Raw genomic sequence first — 19,368 nt, 5'->3', positions numbered from 1 at the left:
AGCTTTTAATGTTTACTCAAGTTGCAACGCAGGTTTTGTGTGAGTCTTTTTTTAAAGGCCGTAGTTTAGCACCACATTCTTATACATGCCTACTCAGAAGTCAATCTCATTGAGTTCAGTGAGAGTTCAGCCTCTGGCGGAGCAAGATGTCCCTTCACCAGAGGCAGGAGGGTGCCCGCTCTGCTGCCGCTGCCACAGCCTCCCCGCCACTGCCAACAATGAGCAATCAGGCAGGTGGGCTCTCCAGAGAGACCACTCACCCACCTGATTCCTCATCTGGAGGACTCTCCCAGATCGAGAGACTGGGCAGGCAGGCAGGGAGGTGAGCAGGCAGCCTCTCCAGAGAACCCACCTACCTGGTCTCTGATTCTGACCTCTCTCCCGAAGTGAGAGATCAGGTGTGTGGTTTCTCCAGACAACCTGCCTGACTGATCTCTCACTTTGTGAGAGGGCTCAGAGCAAGAGATGGAGGAAGGCAGTGGCTCCTCCAAGGAGCCCTGCTTGTCCTATTTGCCACAACAGGCCAGCAGGGCTGGTGTGGTGATGGTGGTGCCTGCAGGGGCCTTCCCTGTGGGAGGGGAGCGTGATCCGCTGCCCCTCCTGATCCGCCATGTGAGAAGGGGATTCTTCCTGCCTCATGGGAGGGGTGGCCCTGGGAGACATGCATAGAATTGCACTGTAAATTAGTTTTAAACAGATTTTTTTTTCAATTAATGGATGTGATAGTACACTGATAACCTGACAAGCTAGGAATACAAAAGGAGTCACACTTATAGTTCATCTACAGCTAGTAGAATGCAAAACGTATTTTACATCCTTATGGGGAAAACTGAGATGTTTCTCAACAGATTTTTCTCCCTGAAATTCATTTGGGAGCAGGAAGGGAGTTCAGCTTGGAAAAACACACACACATACAATTCTGGGGGGAGGGGTGATTATTTGCAATACAGATCTGCAAAAATGTTCATTTTCTCAAAACTGAAGGTGCTTCAGTCTCAAGAATCTCAAACATTTGGAACATCTTAAAGGAAAGGAGCATGAGGCAATATATTAGTCACATCTAAACACTATGTTCATTGATCATTATCATCAGCATCATTTTATACCCAATAAAGAACAGTTTTCTTTCTTAAGACTGTAATGCTGTCACACTGGATAAATGCAAAAAGATACCAAGGCAATTCTGAGTGCAGACATATTAACACATAGTTTAAAATTTACCATAATGTTTTAACAGTTAACATTAATATAAATTATTTTTCCTATTATCTGACCTACACTGACTGAACTTTGGAGGAAGGCATGAACTAACCCTGACCTATCTCTTACCAGCTCATTTATAACGTAGATGTCATTGGACTTGATGTTCTCATTCAGTATAGTGTACCCAAGATCAAAAATAGGTCAAGTCAGTGCTAGGAAAAGACATTCTCTTACATTTCAGCAACGATTTTAGGCTGCTGTTTTATGCATTGGCTGAAAAGTTTCAATTGGCAATAGGCTAGTCTGCACGTTTGGCTTTTCACTTGTCTTCTGAAGCATTTTTATTCGACCTTCCAGCTGCTGGGCCCATTCACTTCGGAGCCTGGGAACAAGGAACAAAAGTTCTCATCAGCGAACTGTTAGCCAAATTGTTCAAATGTCTATCTCTTTTGAGTGATACCAATGCTGTCCCTTTTCTTTCATCACCAATGCACTTGTCTTGTGTTAATTTAGTATAGGTATCTCTCTGGCCTTCTGGCTTGGGACACAGAGAAAATTCTAATGGTATAACTCATCATCAGCGTGAAACCTGGTGACATTGCTAGATTCCAGAGAAGTCAAACAACTGGGAAAATGCTGTCATTAGAGATACATGCTTCTCCTCTGGGTATTCTCTGCATGAAGCGTAAGTGCTATCTCGTAGGAAAAGTCATATAATGCATGCATTGGAAATGACATCAAGGAAATCTGTGGACACAAACACTGTTTATGGTAGTCCAAAGGCAAAACACAAACCAAGGAATTGATACGCATCCATTCTGAGTCAAGAAAATGTGGTTTTAATTATGTATATTGAAGTGGCAGCTTTCCATGTGATGTCCCTGGTTGAGCTCTTAATGCATGACAGAGCACAGAAAATGTGAAAGGTAAAGATTGCATATTCTCCACTGCTCTCAAATGAGCTGGTATAGGACCAGTGTGGATGGACTTACTCTCCGTGACTAGACAGCAGGGAACAGAACTTCTGTGCACTCGATCCCTGAAATCAGAACTATCTGGATGTGTTTTTAGGATTTGCAATCTGTGGTGAAACTGTGCAGGAACAGAGAGGCACTCCATCATGGTATGACATTATGGAGTTCTGTCAAAACATGCAGTATACATTCAGCAATGATGATCATAAATACTTTTAACATTACAGTGCAGAGAAATGCCACAGGCTTAAGCTCTACTGTGGTACAGTGAGGAGGGAGGAACCTGTAGGTCAGGAGTGGGGAACTTGTGGCCTTCCATATGTTGTTGGATTCCAACCCCCATCAGCCCCAGCCAACATGGCCAATGGTAAGGGATTATGAGAGCTGTAATCCAGCAACACCAGAAGGGTATCAGGTTTCCCAGCTATACTGTTGATTATATAACTGGAGGCATTTCTACCAGGCTAGCTTTCCAGTGGAACTATGGATAGAAAGCATTCAATATTCTAGGTATAGAATGAAATGTCATCTTATCGCAGTATGGCGGCATACCAGTGGGTATTGCTGCCTGCCTCCTTGAACGTCTTAGTTAGCCTAGCCTAGCCTTTTAAGGCTGTGGTCGTTTCCACTTTGCTTCCAACTGAGATTACAAATTACAGTTTAACATGTCCCCCCCACCCCCCAGTTTGATCTGCCCTGTAGCAAAAGTGGCATTCTCAGGAGGGGATATTCAAAATCTTAAGAATCAGTCTAATCAGTTGGAATATTTTTATTCAAAGTACTCCCTGTCCCTCCCTTTCCCTCTCTTGGTTTTGTCAAGTGTTCCTTGTTAACTGCAACATCCCAGGGAAGACGAAGAGAATATTTATCTTCAATTCAGACTCTTGCTTGCTCACAAGCATCAGGTGTCTTAGACAAGAGTTTTGTTTTCTGTAAGGTCAGTCTACCATAGCCTGCCAACTTAACAGTATGTTGTTTGAATTATAGACACCTTCTGAAGAACTTGTGGGTTATAAAAGTTAACTTGCATGGAGCTGCTGTACATTATTTCGCTGCAGCTGACATTTCTGATGGAAGGGATATGCAGTACTTTTTTTTTAACTATGACATAGCTTATCATCAAGACTGAAACAGTGACTTGAGTAGCTTTCTAATAACCCATCATGTCCCTACCAAGCTCCATGTACAAGTGGCTGTTCCATTCTCCTCAACAATGGGGGAAGGGGGGAAGCTTGTCATCTGCAATGAAGATGTGTGCACAAAACGTTTCATCTGCAATGAAGATGTGAGCACAAAGCTTTCCCTGACCTTGAAGTGAATAACAGGGCAGCTTCTGATCATGTGATGCTCACCCTGTATATGTGTTGGAGCCTTTGATTCTCTAGATTGCATCTTTCTGTTTAAACCATTCTGGAGGCATTGAGTGTTTCCAGATAGCACTGCAATGTTATTGTGCTTCCAGATAGACTTTGCAATTTAATAAATAAATACTTTCTCTTAGGGGAGCATTCCTGCTTTTAGAGGAAAACTGTTACATGGCAGCTGTGTGTTCTGGAGATTTACTGACCGGATACGCACAATCGCCACAGCAGGTGGGGTGCGGTGTGTGTCGGCCACCTTTTCGTGAGGGATGTCATGAGAACCCGGTGAGGGTAGCTTATGTGAGGGTTGAACAACCCTCACATAACCCTAAAACAGCCCATGGGTCATGCGTGGGTTGTTTAACTTTCGTATAAGCCACCGTACTCAGGTTCACATAACACGATATGTTACGGTGGCCACCTGCTACAGCTTGAAAATTCAAAAGGGTGGATGGCACGCCATAGTGGGCTACGGTGATCGTGCGAACCAGCCCATTGGCTTCTTTTCTTTTGAAAAGTGGCCTCAGAGAGGGACAATTTGCATCAGAGTAGGGAGTACTTTTCACCAGCTATTTTTACTGCTGCCAGCAGGGTTGGTGCCAAGGCATGGTTGGGCACCTGCTGAGGGCCCACACACCCCAGCAGGAGCCACTGACAAGAGCCCCCTGGACTTGCTCCTCCTCCTCCTTGCAACCTGCTTGTTCACCTGCCTCTTGCTCTGGCGCAGACAATGGTGGTGGTGAGAAGGAGGAGCTGCCTACTTGCTCACTGGCTTTCTGTCTGTCAAGAAACAAGTGGTGCCAGTGATGAGAAAGAGGATGAGGAGAGATAGCAGCTGGTGACAATGGCGGTGAGAAGGCAGACTCCCTGAGGGAGGGGCCCATTGGAGGTGGCTTGCCCATGGGCCCTCAACAATACTGGAGCTGGCAGTGTCTGCCAGTGTTCCAGACCTCTGTTTACCTTACAAATATGGGATAAAGGCAGCTGGAAACAAAAGGTTCCATGGGAAAGCAGCTGGTAGGAGAAAGATTAAGCACTCCTTTCCCTGCTGTCTCTTCTCTTACACTCTTCCTGAATGCACTTTGCAGGGGCAAAGGGGATACTGAGGCTTTGTTATATGTGGTGCAGTACAACAAGTAGTTTGCCTTTAAGGACGCAATCCTATGCATGTTGAGACAGGAAAAAAAAGTCCTACAACTCCCAGCATGCGCCAGCCAGCTATGCAATGGCTGGGGATGCTGGGAGTTGTAGGACTTTTTTTCTGTCTAAACTTGCATAGGATTGTGCCTTACGTGCATGCCATGGCAATGCAGTCCAGACAGTAGCAGCTTATGGCTGCTGGCTGCAGTACGGTAGCGGCAGGGAGACAGTGTTGGCCCAGAATAGTTCTGTTCTGCATCGTTCTTCTTCAATAAGTGCATCATGAGTAATGAAACTAAGCGGAGAACACTGGGATCTGGGAGGGGGGAAAGGAAGGGGGGAACAGGAAGTGTTGGGACAAGAAGTCGGAGGGTGGGGCTGCTGCCTTATTGCAGCTTCCTAAAAGCAGGTTTGGTTGAGCACAGCTAGAACTGAATAAAAGACCTGACCTCTAACCTGAAGTCTGCAAGTGGTTTGTGCTAATGAAACAGTGAGGTACTAAACATGGCATCTCCTTCCCCCAGTTCTTGCCTCAATGGAGGAGCAGCAGCCAGTGGAGGCTGGTGGCTCTGATTTCGGTAGGAGCCTGGGTTTCAGTCAAAACCAGCCAGAACTCTAAAGATTCTATCCAAGGTGCTGACCCCACCCCCAAAATAGGTTCAACAGCTTGGGTAGCTCCTTTAGAGTTCTGGCTGGTTCTGACTGAAACCCAGACTGGATTCACAGCCCCACCAAAATCGGAGCCACCAACTTCCACCGGCAGCAGACAGGCTGTTTCAGAGATGTACTTCCCTCAGTTATGCAGTCACCTCTTTCATTGTTAACAGCTTGTTAAATATTCCTCATGGGAGAAAATTTTCATAATAAACAATGCAGTGTCTTGAGAGCTAGCAATTTGGTACAATTTGGCGCCAAAATCAGTGATAAAAATAATGTTGTGAGCAGGGAGTTCAGCTGGGTAACCTCTGAGGCCCCTTCCAACTCTATGATTCTAAGGCTGGGGTCTGGACCTGAGCAGGACTGCTAAAGTGTTCAAACCAGGTGGCCAAGTCTAGCATGGCATATCCCTTTGTTAGCTAAATTGCAGGGGATCTGTTGCCATGGGAACAATATAGTTGGCTAATTGTTCTGAACAGCTGGTCTTCTGAATGGCTAGCATTCAGAAGAAAAAGTTAATAGTATCTTGGGGTGTTGGCAGTTTCCCTGGGAGCACTGGTTTGTGGGCTATCTGTTGAAGTGTTTTAACCTGAGCCCCCACCTATGCTCAACCTGTACATTTGTAAGTAAGTAAGTAAGTAAGTAAGTAAGTAAGTAAGTCACAGAATGATATAAGCCTCCTGTGACCTCCTTCCAGATGGAACAAAACCTGGGTAAGTGCTGCATGCCTAGAATTTCTCACTGCTCGGAAAATTGGGATGCATACAATAATGTTGACAAAACTAAAACTGTAATACTGTGCATACTTAATTGGGATTAAGCCCCAATGAACTCAATTGGTGCTTAGTTTCAATTAAACACACATAGGGCTGAGCTGTTTGTACATCACTACCCCAAGCCACAGGACTGGCAATATATAAGGTACTACAAATCCTTGCATTAAGTTAGCACCTTTGCAAAATAAAGATAATCCTTTACTAGTTCTTGTAGACTCTTCGGAAGCTATTTTGAAATAGGCTCAAATGTAGAAATATAATTGCTACTTAAATGTGTTTCTTCTTGCCAACATAAATTGATTAATTTTAATGGATGCACTCTTTAGCTATGCTGCAGCTGGAAGTCTGCACACTTCTCCATGCACTAGGCAACTTATATGCAGCTATGTATAACTACATCTTTATTTTGGGGTTGGCATCTTTATCAAAAGGTCACAGGATGGGTGGTCATGTTTGTCATTTTCACTGCAGCAGAAATGTGAATGAAACATGGATAAGACGAAAAGACTGGCCAAATGAATCAACAAAGGACAGTTTGGGGAAGGAGTGAGTGGATCATCTAATCCAGCCTTTGCCAACCAAGTGCCCTTCAGATGTTCTGGACCACAATTCCCAGCATTCCTGACCATTTGCCTTGCCTGCTGGGTCTGATGGGAGTTTAAGTCCAAAAGAACTAGAGGGAATCATGCTGCGGAAGGCCGATGCAACCCACTGCCTGCCTTAGGACACAATAAAAAGGTAAAGGTGTCCCCAACCAGTCGTGTCCGACTCTAGGGTGTGGTGCTCATCTCCATTTCTAAGCCGAAGAGCCAGCGCTGTCCAAAGACGCTTCCGTGGTCATGTGGCCGGCATGACTGAACACCGAGGTGCACGGAACGCTGTTACCTTTCCCGCCGAGGCGGTACCCATTTATCTACTTGCAATTTCTTGCTTTCGAACTGCTAGGTTGGCAGAAGCTGGGACTGAAGACGGGAGCTCACTCCGTCATGCAGCACTCGGGTCTCAAACTGCTGTCCTGCCAACCTTCCGGTCTGCAGTTCAGCATCTTAACCACTAAGCCACTGTGGCCCCAATACCTTATACCTCAACCTCAGAGATGCCCATCCAGCCTCTTCTTGAAAACCTCACAGAAAATAAATTCTGCCCTTCCTATGCAGCTTATTCCATTGCTGAACTGCTGAGTGGTGTACTCAGCAGGGCACTCAGTGGATCAAAGTATTGGAAATGCCAGTTTTAGAGCACATGATACAGCTTGCATGCATGGCAGATAAAACCACTCACTTATTCAAAGCACTTCTGGTTAATCGGGAATCTTCCGCTTCTTTTTGCTTGGTGTGTGATTCAATGATTTCTTCCCAAAAGTTCTTCAAGCCATGGGCATCATGGACTACCACACCACGGTGTTTGAAGCTGGTATGTCTATTCATTTTCTGAAAAGCAAAGCAAAGATATGGAGACAGCAGTCAGCAACTGTGGTAAGTCAGGGAATAATACACATGGCAAGAAAATGGCAAGACACACGATAACATGGCAAAAAAACCGACAACCCCCAGCATGAAAAGAACTGGTAATAGAGGCTCTGGTTAAATAGGCTATATAGTATTTGATGGCATTTGAACTAGGGTTTGCTAGAGCTCAGCTTCAGAAAGGAAGTCAGGCATCAGCTCATAGGAAACTGCCTGAGTCAGATCCTTGGACCACCTAGCCCAGTACTGTCAACATGGGCTAGCAGCAACTTTCCAAGATTTCAGGCAGGATTGAACCTGGGACCTCCTTGCTTCCTTTGGTGTATCTCTGCTTCCACAGAGAAACATGCCTCAACGTTGGGATATGTTATTCTACAGTAAGTATAATGGTATGACTCATCACATATGACTCATCATTCTCTATATATGACTCATTGTTATTGCTCCTTGGTATATGTGGGTCTCCAATTTGCACAACTGTCTTCAGACAATCATGTGGGTGTCTTAAAAGTTGGAAACTTGCTTTTGACAACCTGTCAAGCGCAATCAGTCCTTGAAATGTTTTGCTTTTCCTGACTCTTGTTTACAATTGATATAAGATGCTATTATTTTATTTGAGCATGAGCCTCTTTGACATTTAAAAGCTCTCTAAAAGTTTGCCTTTTTAAATATAAAAATTAATTCACAATTGAATTTATGAATGGAAAAATAAGTGGGAAAATGGTTACCTTTCCTAAAGTTTACAGATTTCCCTGAAGCATTTATTAAAAGGCCAGCAAGGCTGAACCTATATCATCTACTATAGAAAGGTATTAGAATGGTCTGAGTGTAACAAAATGCTTTTTTGAATATTTACTTTCTGTTTTGCTTTTATTATGGTAGCCATTTGTACTGTAAATATTGTCGACAAATATCAGGAGCGCTCCTGCTCAGGGCTCCAGCCAGCTATGCCCTTCTTTAGGCCTATGCTTTAGGCATAGGCATCTCCACAGGAAATGAAACCTTCTTTAGGGCATCTATGCCCTCCATTCCAGTCCTAAACCCCATAGATGTACATTTTCCTTTTCCATCTGACAGTCAACATCCCATATCTACTAAGCAGGCTCACACATCATAACACTTTTGGTGGAGGGTGTTTGTCCCTTAGGGGAATTTTAGAAGTTTGTTTTTATTTCTATAAAACTCGAGTTACTCCCAAACATGCCAATACTTCCCTTTTGTTTCTTAGTAGCCCCATTTTAGTAGTTCATTTCACATGCCAGCAAGGTTATGCTCAAAATCCTACAAGCTAGGCTTCAGCAGTATGTGAACCGAGAACTACCGGAAGTACAAGCTGGGTTTCGAAGAGGTAGAGGAACTAGAGATCAAATTGCCAACATTCGCTGGATCATGGAGAAAGCAAGAGAATTCCAGAAAAACGTCTATTTCTGCTTCATTGACTACGCTAAAGCCTTTGATTGTGTGGATCACAACAAACTCTGGCAAATTCTTAAAGAGATGGGAGTACCAGACCACCTGTCTTCTGAGAAACCTGTACGATGGTCAAGAAGCAACAGTAAGAACCGGACATGGAACAACCGATTGGTTCAAAATTGAGGAAGGAGTAGGACAAGGCTGCATATTGTCGCCCTGCTTATTTAATTTATATGCAGAGTACATCATGAGAAACGCCAGGTTGGATGAATCAAAGGTTGGAATTAAGATTGCCGGGAGAATTATCCCTCAGATACGCAGACGATACCACCCTAATGGCAGAAAGCGAAGAGGATCTCAAGAGCCTCTTGTTGAGGGTGAAAGTGGAGAGTGCAAAAGCTGGTTTGAAACTCAACATTAAAAAAACTAAAATCATGGCATCTGGCCCCATCACTTCCTGGCATATAAAAGGGGACGAAATGGAAGCAGGGACAGATTTTATTTTCTTGGGCTCCAAGATCACTGCAGACGGTGACTGTAGCCATGAAATTAAAAGACGCTTGCTCCTTGGGAGGAAAGCTATGGCAAACCTAGACAGCATAGTAAGAAGCAGGGGCATCACCTTGCTGACAAAGGTTCGTATAATCAAAGCTATGGTTTTCCCAGTAGTAATGTATGGCTGTGAGAGCTGGACTATAAGGCAGGCTGAGCGTCGAAGAATCGATGCTTTCGAACTGTGTTGTTGGAGAAGACTCTTACGAGTCCCCTGGACTGCAAGGAGGTCAAATCAGTCAATCCTAAAGGAAATCAACCCTGAGTGCTCATTGGAAGGACAGATACTGAAGCTGAAGCTCCAATATTTTGGCCACCTAATGCGAAGAGAAAAGTCACTGGAAAAGATCCTGATGCTGGGAAAGATTGAAGGCAAAAGGAGAAGGGGACGGCAGAGGATGAGATGGCTAGATAGCATCACTAATGCAATGATTATGGACATGAGCACATTTCGGGAGAGAGCGCAGGACAGGAAGACCATGGGGTCACGAAGAGTCGGACACGACTGAACAACTGAACAACAACAACAAGCCCCATTTTGGCTAATCCTGTCGGCATTCACCACCTGAGTTTGCTATTAGAGGGAGTGAGATAACTTGATTTGGAATGTAAAGTGCCATTTTTAATCTTGCTTATCCTTCCATTTCTGCCTTTGGGTGCATGTTTTTTTCCTTTAATTTATTGATATCTGTTGTTTCTGTTTTAGTTGTAATTGTAAAAATCAACATAAAGTCAGCAGAACAGAGCTTAAATGTTAACAAGCATTCCTTCATTTTGGACCTTTAGGTCAAGATTCAAATAAACTACAAATGTGCCTGGATGATATAGAGGAAAACAGCAGTTCAATTTAAAAATTATCTTCCATTTTCTGTCAGAGCTGCTGTCAGTGAAAATTTCCAAGAATACTCCAACAATATGCACAGTTCTTGCCCATGTGTATGCACACTTCCTTTGGATCATGGCCTTAGAGCTTGGGTGAACAATGTGAAGCATTTTTTTAAAAAAATAAAATGTTCCCTTAAGATTAATGGATAATCTGATAATTAATGGATACTGGAAAAAATACTTTGATGTGGAAAATATTTCTGCTCATTAGTGACTATTAGTCTATATTTGTCTTTGATTTGACTTTGAGCAAAGCAAGTGTTCCATGGGAACAAAAGTGAGAAGTATCATCTTAAGTAAAGTATCTTCTGATTTACATACTGATATAAAACTGTGAATAATTGTCCCATATTTTAAGAAACATCTCCATAATAGCATCATATAAGATATATATACCACCACCAATCATGTGAACAGAACAGGGATCCCCAACCATTTTGGGTTGGAGGGCACAATTGAAATTTTGGCAGAGTGTCATGACACTCTCACAAAATGGCTGCCGTAGGGGCTTGCTCATTCATAAAATGGCTGCCATGGTGAGCATGGCCAATCAGAAAACACTCATTTCCCACAAGGGAAACTGATGAGACGAAAAGAAAAAGTAACTTGTTTAAGCATCTAAGTACAAGACAGAGGTGGGGAGGTCTCCACAGATACCACATTGGGGACCCCAGGAACTAGCAAGAGCAAATTAGAGCATCTGGCTATCCAGTGTTGGAAACAGGATGCTGGACAAGATGGACATTTGTTCATCTTCTCATGTTCTTATGGATATTGTCATGTTCATCTTCTCATGTTCTTATGGATGTTAGTTTGAGGGATTTCCCAAGCTTTGACAACTTGGTTTCCTGTGTTGTTTGAAAAGGTTAGAGTTCACAGAGAAACAAGGCTGAGGCCAAAACTGAAATTCACATTCAATAAATAGTCCCCCTCCCCCATTACATTCTCCATTGCAGTTGTAACAATATGAAAGAAGTACTGGATCTGGCCTGAGTAGGTTGTGCTTCCTGGGGGGAACCAGGAAGTGGTGTAGGGGAATGCCCACCACTTCTGGCCTGAGGACAGGGAGGGTACTGCTTGAGAGAGATCAGTGGAAAAGGCTTAGTTTAAATAAAACTTATGTTTGCCTGGAAGACAGAGTCTGTGTGAGTCTGTGGGGTGCAGTACACCAACATTGAAACAGCAGTCACTGAGTCTCCACAGGAAATGAAACCAATCAGTGTAACCACAGGAGGCAATGGGAAAGGAAGGTGTCCTTTTTACATTCACGCCTCTGTACAGCCCACACTCAGCATTACAGTTTGACAGGCAAACTTGTAAAATTAAGAACTACATCCATGGTTTTTGGTTCAAATATGCAATTCAGCACAGTGCTGAGAAAATACAAAGATGCGGTCAGCTTCAAATACATACATGCTTTTACTAATTTGAAAACTAGGGGTGCCATATTACATTCTGTTGAAGTTAATGACAAATCTATGGAATGTAGTGGCATTTGAAAGTCTGCTAAATGTACGTTCGTATCGGTACAGGTTCAGTTTGGGAAAAGCTAGGTGCCTTTTATGGGGCATTCTAAAGTGGCAACAAGGTTTAAGAATTCATTTGCTTAGATCTACTCTGCAATGGTTTAGTTTGGTTCAGGCTTCCTAGTCACGTTGGATGGCAAATCAATGAAATAATACTGTTGCATTAACAGAAGCTAACCAATTTGGACTCTATCCATATTTTATTTTTAAATGTAGGTGACATGTTTTAAGTGTAGATTCACAGCAGATAATTGAGACTGAGCCCCAGCTTTGTTCTTTTCAATGTTCTGAGCATGATGCAAGATAATCTGTCTATCCTGGAAATTCAAATTCAGTTAAGTTTGGTGATCTCTCTCTCTCTCTCACTCCCCCCCCCCATTTTATTATGTAAAACTGCAATGGAGAACAAAATCTTTGATTTCAAGGAATGTTTGAGGTACTATGGTAGGCACCACTTATTTTGAGATACCTTTACAGTGCACCCCTAGTCTTTTCAGAAGTAAGCCCTATTGAGTTCAGTGAGACTTAATCTCAGGGAAGTGTGTATAACTGCGGGCTTACAGTGAAATACAAATTTACCTGGGATTAAGTCCCATTGAACTTGGTGGGGCTTACTTCTAAGTAGACATGCATAGGATTGCACTGTTAGTGTATTTTTATCTTCATTAACATTTTAAAGCCCCTCAATAGACTAAAAAAAATTAAACCAAATTCAACACTTGAGTGTTAGCATGGTTGAAGCCCAATTCCATGCATGTTTACTCTGAAGTAAGGACTACTATAGTCAAAGGGCTTACTCCTAGATAGGTGTACATAGGATTACAGCCTTAAAATGAAGCCATTGTATGACAACTTGCAATTATTATTAACACATGCTTTAAATTAAAAACAAAACAAATAGCTTCCATATTGTTGTTACTACAAGGGCATGATCTGGAATTATTATCTTATGAAATATGTTCTTTGAGGGCATCTTGTCTGTGGTGCAAAATTGTAACTCAGTGTTTTGATAACAATCGAAGTTCTACCTTAACACATAGATATAAATACCAATGTAAAATACAAACATGAAGGACAACTGAGATTAAAGATCTTAGTAAAATGGAATAGTACATTAAAATCTAGTATCACAAAAAGGACATGTACTCGTTTGCATTATTACCTGCATTAAAAGATCAAAGGAAAGTTGATTACTGTGCTACATACTGCAAGTTAATCAAGCAGCAATCTATCAAATAATTAAACGCTTACTTTAATAATATAGAAGCTTCTTCTTCCACCAAGCTTTCTGGAGTTAGTTTTGAAATGTGCTACTTTTACCTTTAGGTTCCTCTCTTTCTAACAGTCTCACAGGGGACTGTGTGAACCTCAAATATCTTTTCTTCTGTCACTCATTTTTATTTGGGTTTGGTGACATGGCTATTTTTGAATCATTTCAACAGGAGGCAAAGAAACTAATATCGGTCTGTAAAGTCTACAACACACGAAGTGGAATGGCCAGACAGCTACAAGGCATTGGCTCTAAATGCCACATTTGATCTGTGCTATCATTTCTGGCAAGTGTCACTGATGTCATAACTTGGCTCAAGGGAAACAGTTATTCTTTGACAAGTGCACATCTTAGGAATATGATACCATGTGACAAGCAGGAACACAGTGCTGTCCCCTCCAAGAAAACCGAAAGATCTAAACAGTGTACATTGTATAATGCAGCTCGTTTCAAGTTTGTGTTATTGAGCAAAGGACATGGGGGATCTTCTTTTGAACTGCTCCTTGGTAAGAACACCTGGCTGGTTGCATGACTAGGCTCCAGCTAAGCTGTTAATGCTGTGCATAGTAAAGGATTCTGGACTCAACTCAAGGGCAGCCTCAAAGCTTTTAAGAATGTGTGACAAATGTAGCAATCTCTTCTTCTGTGGTGAATGAATATACAGAGTCTTTTCTCTGCCTCTATGCTAGAGGTCAGATCCTGCCCTGTTGTTTCTCATGATGAGCTTTTCTCCAATGAGAAAGGGTCTCGTGACACCTTAAACTAACAAATGTATTATGGCATAAGGTTTTGTGGATGAGAGTCCACTTCATCAGATGCATCAAGTGGACTGGTCCACAGAAGCTTATGCCATGATATATTTAGGGTGCAATCCGAGCTGGGAGATGGTGGGAGTTGTAGGACTTTTTTCTGTCTAAACATGCAAAGAATTGCATCCTTATTTGTCTTTAAGGTGCAACAAGACTCTTAGGGAGCGATCCTATGTGGAGAGGTGGCCGCCTCCAACCACCTGTCCAATGCAGGGAGGGCGGAACACGGAGGGGATCTTCTCCTCAACACTCCAGCCACCCTGCACTCACAGCTAGGCCACTGATTTTGGTTGCCTAGCCACGGGACTTCAGAGTGGAGGTGGGTGAGGAGGCCAGACAACACATAGGAACTGTTGTACCAGCACGTCTGCACTTCCTGCCCCTCCCCGTCCCCGGGAACATCCCTTTTTGACCTGCTCCACCCTGATCTTACAAGTGCGGAGCCCAGGGATGATCCACGCTGCCTATGAGGCAGCAGGGGTGGGGCGGGGAGTCAGTTTTCTGGGAACCAGCCTCACAGTGCGGACTCCAAGGTTGGTTCCCAGAAACTGAACAATCCTGTGGCCGTCTAGCCACTGTCTAGCAGCCATAGGATTGTGCCCTTAGTTGTTTTGGTGCAACATATTCAAATGGCAACCCCTCTGGAAAGTCTTCAATTATAGGGCACCATTTATCATGGTCTAGAAACATTTGTTGTTGTTGTTGTTGTTCAGTCGTTCAGTCGTGTCCAACTCTTCGTGACCCCATGGACCATGGCACGCCAGGCCTTCCTGTCCTGCGCTCTCTCCCGGAGCGTGCTCTAGTTCATATTCATTGCATTCTAGAAACATACCCTATGTTTAATATTTCTCCCATCAGATTTCTAATGCTTTCTTCAAAGCTAAAGGCAGGATTGCATGATCACAGAGGGAAAATAAACCACCGTGGCTTATTTCCCCCCCATGATCATGCAAACCTACCCAAAGCTTTTGCCATGTGCAGCACTAAATACCAGAAGTATTATGATTCATCATATATAAAGCATAAAAAATGTACTAAATACTGTACACAAGATTAAAAATATGACATTTCCTGCCTGCAGGTTTACAATCTAAAAGGCATAACACAAAAGGGAAAAAGGGATGTGGAGAAAAGAGGAAAAAAGTAGACTCAGGCACCAATTCCTTACATAGTAGACCTTATAATGACCAGCTTGAATGGAAGCAGGGAGGGAAGGAGTCCAATGGCAGCTGGTCTCTCAGCTGAGCTGAGGGATGGGCCCTGCTGAATGCCACAGAACTGGATATTTGCTACCACAGGCAAATTAGATTAATTTTACATAGTGAAAGCTGGAAGTCGAGCATTGTCAAAAAAGCAACACTTGAATTTTGATTTGTGAATACAAAAACCGTTGTTATTCACTGTTTGTGCTGCTTATTGATGGAATTCTTACTGGTGGATTCCTGAAAGCATTTTCCATAAGAGAACAGGAGCTCTTTAATGTCTTCCTTTTAAAAATAGGTGTGGAACTTGAAGGAATGTCACACCCCATTCTATTCTTGAACTTACCAGTTGTATTACTTTGAGCATGTGCAATTATGTAACTGGGCATGAAAATGTATGTGCGTGTGTGTTATGTATGACAAAATACCATTGACGGTAAGGGAATAGCTCTATACATGCACCCAGTGTAGTTATTTTCTGCCCTCACTAGTGGAAATGCAGGAGTTATAATCCTTTCAGAGGTGATGTTTATCTTATGCCAGGCAGGAGCAAATGCCTCATATTCCAGTGACATGACTACCATGGGAGGGGCCAAAGCTTAGTGGTAAAGCACACAGAAGGTCCCAGGTTCAGTTTCTAGAAGCTGTGCTCAGGGAGGAGAAATGGGAAAGGCCACTGCCTCAGATGCTGGAAAGCTGTTACCGCTACAGTCCTACTTTGAGTAGACCCCTGACTCAGAGTAGTCATGACTAACTTAAGTCCCATTCATTTCAATGGGTCTACTCTAAGTAGGACTTTAGTGAGATTCTACCGTATGGAGTTACTAATTTACAGAAAGAGCCATGTAACTGAGGCATGTATTTTGTTTGCTCTTGTGAGGCAATTCATTGTTATCCAGTAATTGCTTTCAGTTAAAATAGGCTGGGGTTTTTTGTATTTTGGTCCCACCCAGTTTGCCATCAGTGACCGGAATTCGCCTCCCCCTGAGAGTTCCAAAATGGAACTTGGCCCTTGGGCCAAATGAGATTCAACACCCCTCTTCTAGGCAGTCCTTAATTCAGAGGTTCCAGGTCTCAAGTCTACCTGGAGATCCTAGCCTTTTACTTTCTTCCATCTGTGCTGGGTGTCACTGCTCAGTGACAAGTGGCAAGAGAAAGGCAGTTTGAATACGCTAACATCCACTCTTTTGACTGTCATATTGTTATATATGCTAATAATATCTTCAGCCAAGAGTGCTCTCACTTACATAGCCAAAATGACAGCACCCAAGGACAAGAGGTATCAGCAGACGCAGGCTCACACAAAGGCTTGCAGAAATACAAAAATACTGTGGGGGGGGATAAGGGAGTGGAACCCCCTCCCCACTGTCTAAGGACTGAGCATGTCCAGTTAGCATGGGATGCAGACAAAGGGCTTCTTCACACTGAGGTTTTATCCTGCTATTGGGATTGCTCACTCACGGACGTTTGCGGGTCCTTTTCATGATGTCGTCAACCTCCAGGGCACATCCAGAGGTATTTCCTGGTTATTCCATGTTTAAAAGATCTGGAGAACGTGAGGTGTCAAAAAAACTCAGATTGTTACACTATTAAAACAGCCACTAGATGTCGCTGTTTCATTGAGTTCTATGGAAACTTTAAAATTAAAAGCTTCCCCTCTCAGCAATCACGTGGTCACCATTTGGGAGCCTGCTGTAAATGCAGAAAGGCTCCACAATGGTAGGACTGCGGATTTTTTCTTTAATGTAAAGGCAGCCTGAGTGTTGATTTCATTCATGACTGCAACTTATAGATATGGTTCGTACAATCCCCATGTATTAAATAAGCCACGGTGGCTTGTTTAAGCTGCAGTGCATGCTGGGTGCCATTTGCCTAATCATCTGTCCAGGCATAGCTCGTCATGTCATCGGAGCCCAGGCAGCATGGCTTGTTAGGGGGATACAACCCCCAAATAGCCCCAAATATGCCCCTTATGTAGCCAAACTGGTACCATCCACACACAAGAAGGTAATATCAGCAGGCCCAAGGGAACCCTGAGGTTTGCAAAAGTACAAAGAATCTTTAGAGGAAAATATCCTAAAAGGGGGGTGGGGTGGAGGAACCACACAAAACAGATGAGTGAACACTGAGTGTGCCCAGTGGCTGCAGAGTGAGGACTGACTGTGGGGGAAAGCAAGCAGAACACTGGTTGGGAGGGGGAATGGAGTCTACACTGCAACAGGAGCACTCTACACTGCAACATTTCCCCTTGTTACTGCATATCTCCAGGATAGAGGCTTGCTAGCGTCTGAAGTTCGTGGGCTCAAATTAAGCATGGGAGGAAATAAAGGTGCAAGCCTATGCATGTTGAGACCCGTCCCCCAGCCTACAACTCCCAGCATTCCACAGCCAGCCATGCTGTCTAAACATGCATAGGACTGCATCCTAAAGGCAAATAATGAGGGGTGGGAAAGGATGTATATAAGTATGTACGCATGTATTACGTTTCTTTACTGCCCAATAGCTGAAGCTGAAGTGAAAATGAGGGGAAAAAACAGGGCCCAGGGGGAAAGCAAGGTCTAAGAAGGATGTGGAACAGAGCAAAAAAAAAAAAGTAAAGAAGATTAAAAATGCTAGAGTGTGAACATGTGGAGGGAGAGGTATGACAAAGGAAAAAGTTGTTGGGGCAGAAAGGAGGTAAGAGGATGAGGTGACTGGGCCTTGCACAGGGCAGTACACAAAAGAGCAAGTAAAATTCTTCTTTCTGTTAACTTCAGTAACCCAGGGACCAGCTGGCAGGGCAGGTCTTTTAGGCTGCCAGTGGTGCCTCGGTGCCCGCCCACCTACCATTATAACACAGCAGCACACTGCTAGGCACTGTGAAATGAATAACCACAATTTCCAGTGACATGCTATTAGTACCTCTTTTTGTAAGTTAACGTTTTCGAAACATTTGCAATCAGGTTAGTCACTTTTCTTCTTAAAAGCAATCCCGGATGGGCAGAGAAACAGATTAGATGACCTCCTAGGTCTTTCTCATGTATAAATTCTATACTCTCTTTATTTTTGTCCCCCTGTTTTGTTTCCTTGCTTGCTGTTTTTGTTTTCCTTTGTTTGTAGTTGATAAAAGGACTGATTTGTAGGCCCCCGGGGGCTGAATAAAATCCAAAGTTGTTGCCCCCCCCCCCAGTTTCTTAGAGGTTTACCATTAAAAGGGACAAAGAGGACCTCAGAAATAAAACTGTTTCTTGAGAAATGGAATTGGTGGGTTGAGGAACTAATGTCTGTAAATGTTGCTTGGGAGGGATGAGCAGATCGGATATGATTTCAATTCATATATAAAACATGACACTACCATATACTGGATCGGTTCACACAATCACAGCCAGGGAAATAAGCCACAGTGGCTTGTTAACCCTGCAACGCGTGCCCTTTGCACACTGGCTGGATTTCCCTAATGACCCTCACTGGCACAGCTTGCCGTGTTGTCCAAACACAGGCAGCAGGCTTGTTGGGGTGCAAAGGGGGCAGCAACTCTCAAATAACTCCTCAAGCCCATGGGTGAGGAGAGCCAGGAGAAGCTCTCCATCAGGTTATTGTGGTCCCAAACCATGAAAGGCTTTACGGGTCAAAACCAGCACCTTGAATCAGGCTTGGAAACATATGGGCAGCCAGTGCAAGTGTATTATTATTGTTATTGTTATTATTTTCATTTCTATGCCACCCAATAGCTGAAGCACTGGATGGTTCACAGCAACTTGTTCAGACTTTCTGATCCCTGTTATGCAGTCTGGCTGCTGCATTTTGGACAAGCTGCAGTTTCTGAGCAGTCTTCAAAGGCAGCCTCACTTAGAGCGGTAATCTAACTTGGAGGTTACCAGAGCATAGACAACTAAAGCCAGGTTATCCCTGTCCAGATAGGAGCATAGCTGGGCCACCAGCCAAAGCTGGTAGAAGGCACTCTGTGCCACAGAGACCCAATGAACCTTCAACTACAAATCTCCTTCAGGGGGAGTGCAACCCCATCCAGAGCTGGTTGAGCATTCTCCATCTGGTCAGAAGAACCACCCACCAACAGCATCTCAGTCTTGTCTGTATTGAACTCCAGTTTATTAGCTCTCATCCAGTCCATCGTCGCAGCCAGGCACTGATCTA

At 43.6% G+C, this 19,368-nt stretch overlaps 1 protein-coding gene across 1 annotated transcript; it reads right to left on the bottom strand.

Annotated features, from left to right (window-relative positions):
* Nucleotides 1-1,452: 1,452 nt before the first annotated feature.
* LOC146352464 (protein FAM240C-like) lies at nt 1,453-7,538 on the bottom strand. Its single transcript, XM_084832118.1, has 2 exons — nt 7,393-7,538; nt 1,453-1,585 (listed from the first exon to the last, which is right to left on the bottom strand). Exons 1-2 carry the CDS (start codon nt 7,536-7,538, stop codon nt 1,453-1,455), a joined length of 279 nt encoding a protein of 92 aa, XP_084688244.1.
* Between the last annotated feature and the right edge of the window lie 11,830 nt (nt 7,539-19,368).

Source organism: Heloderma suspectum, chromosome 2, assembly GCF_057233095.1.
Source record: "Heloderma suspectum isolate Gila_16-S chromosome 2, 16-S_ref, whole genome shotgun sequence".
In the NCBI taxonomy this organism is placed as follows: Eukaryota; Metazoa; Chordata; class Lepidosauria; order Squamata; family Helodermatidae; genus Heloderma; species Heloderma suspectum.
This window is presented reverse-complemented; position numbering and strand designations above follow the sequence as displayed.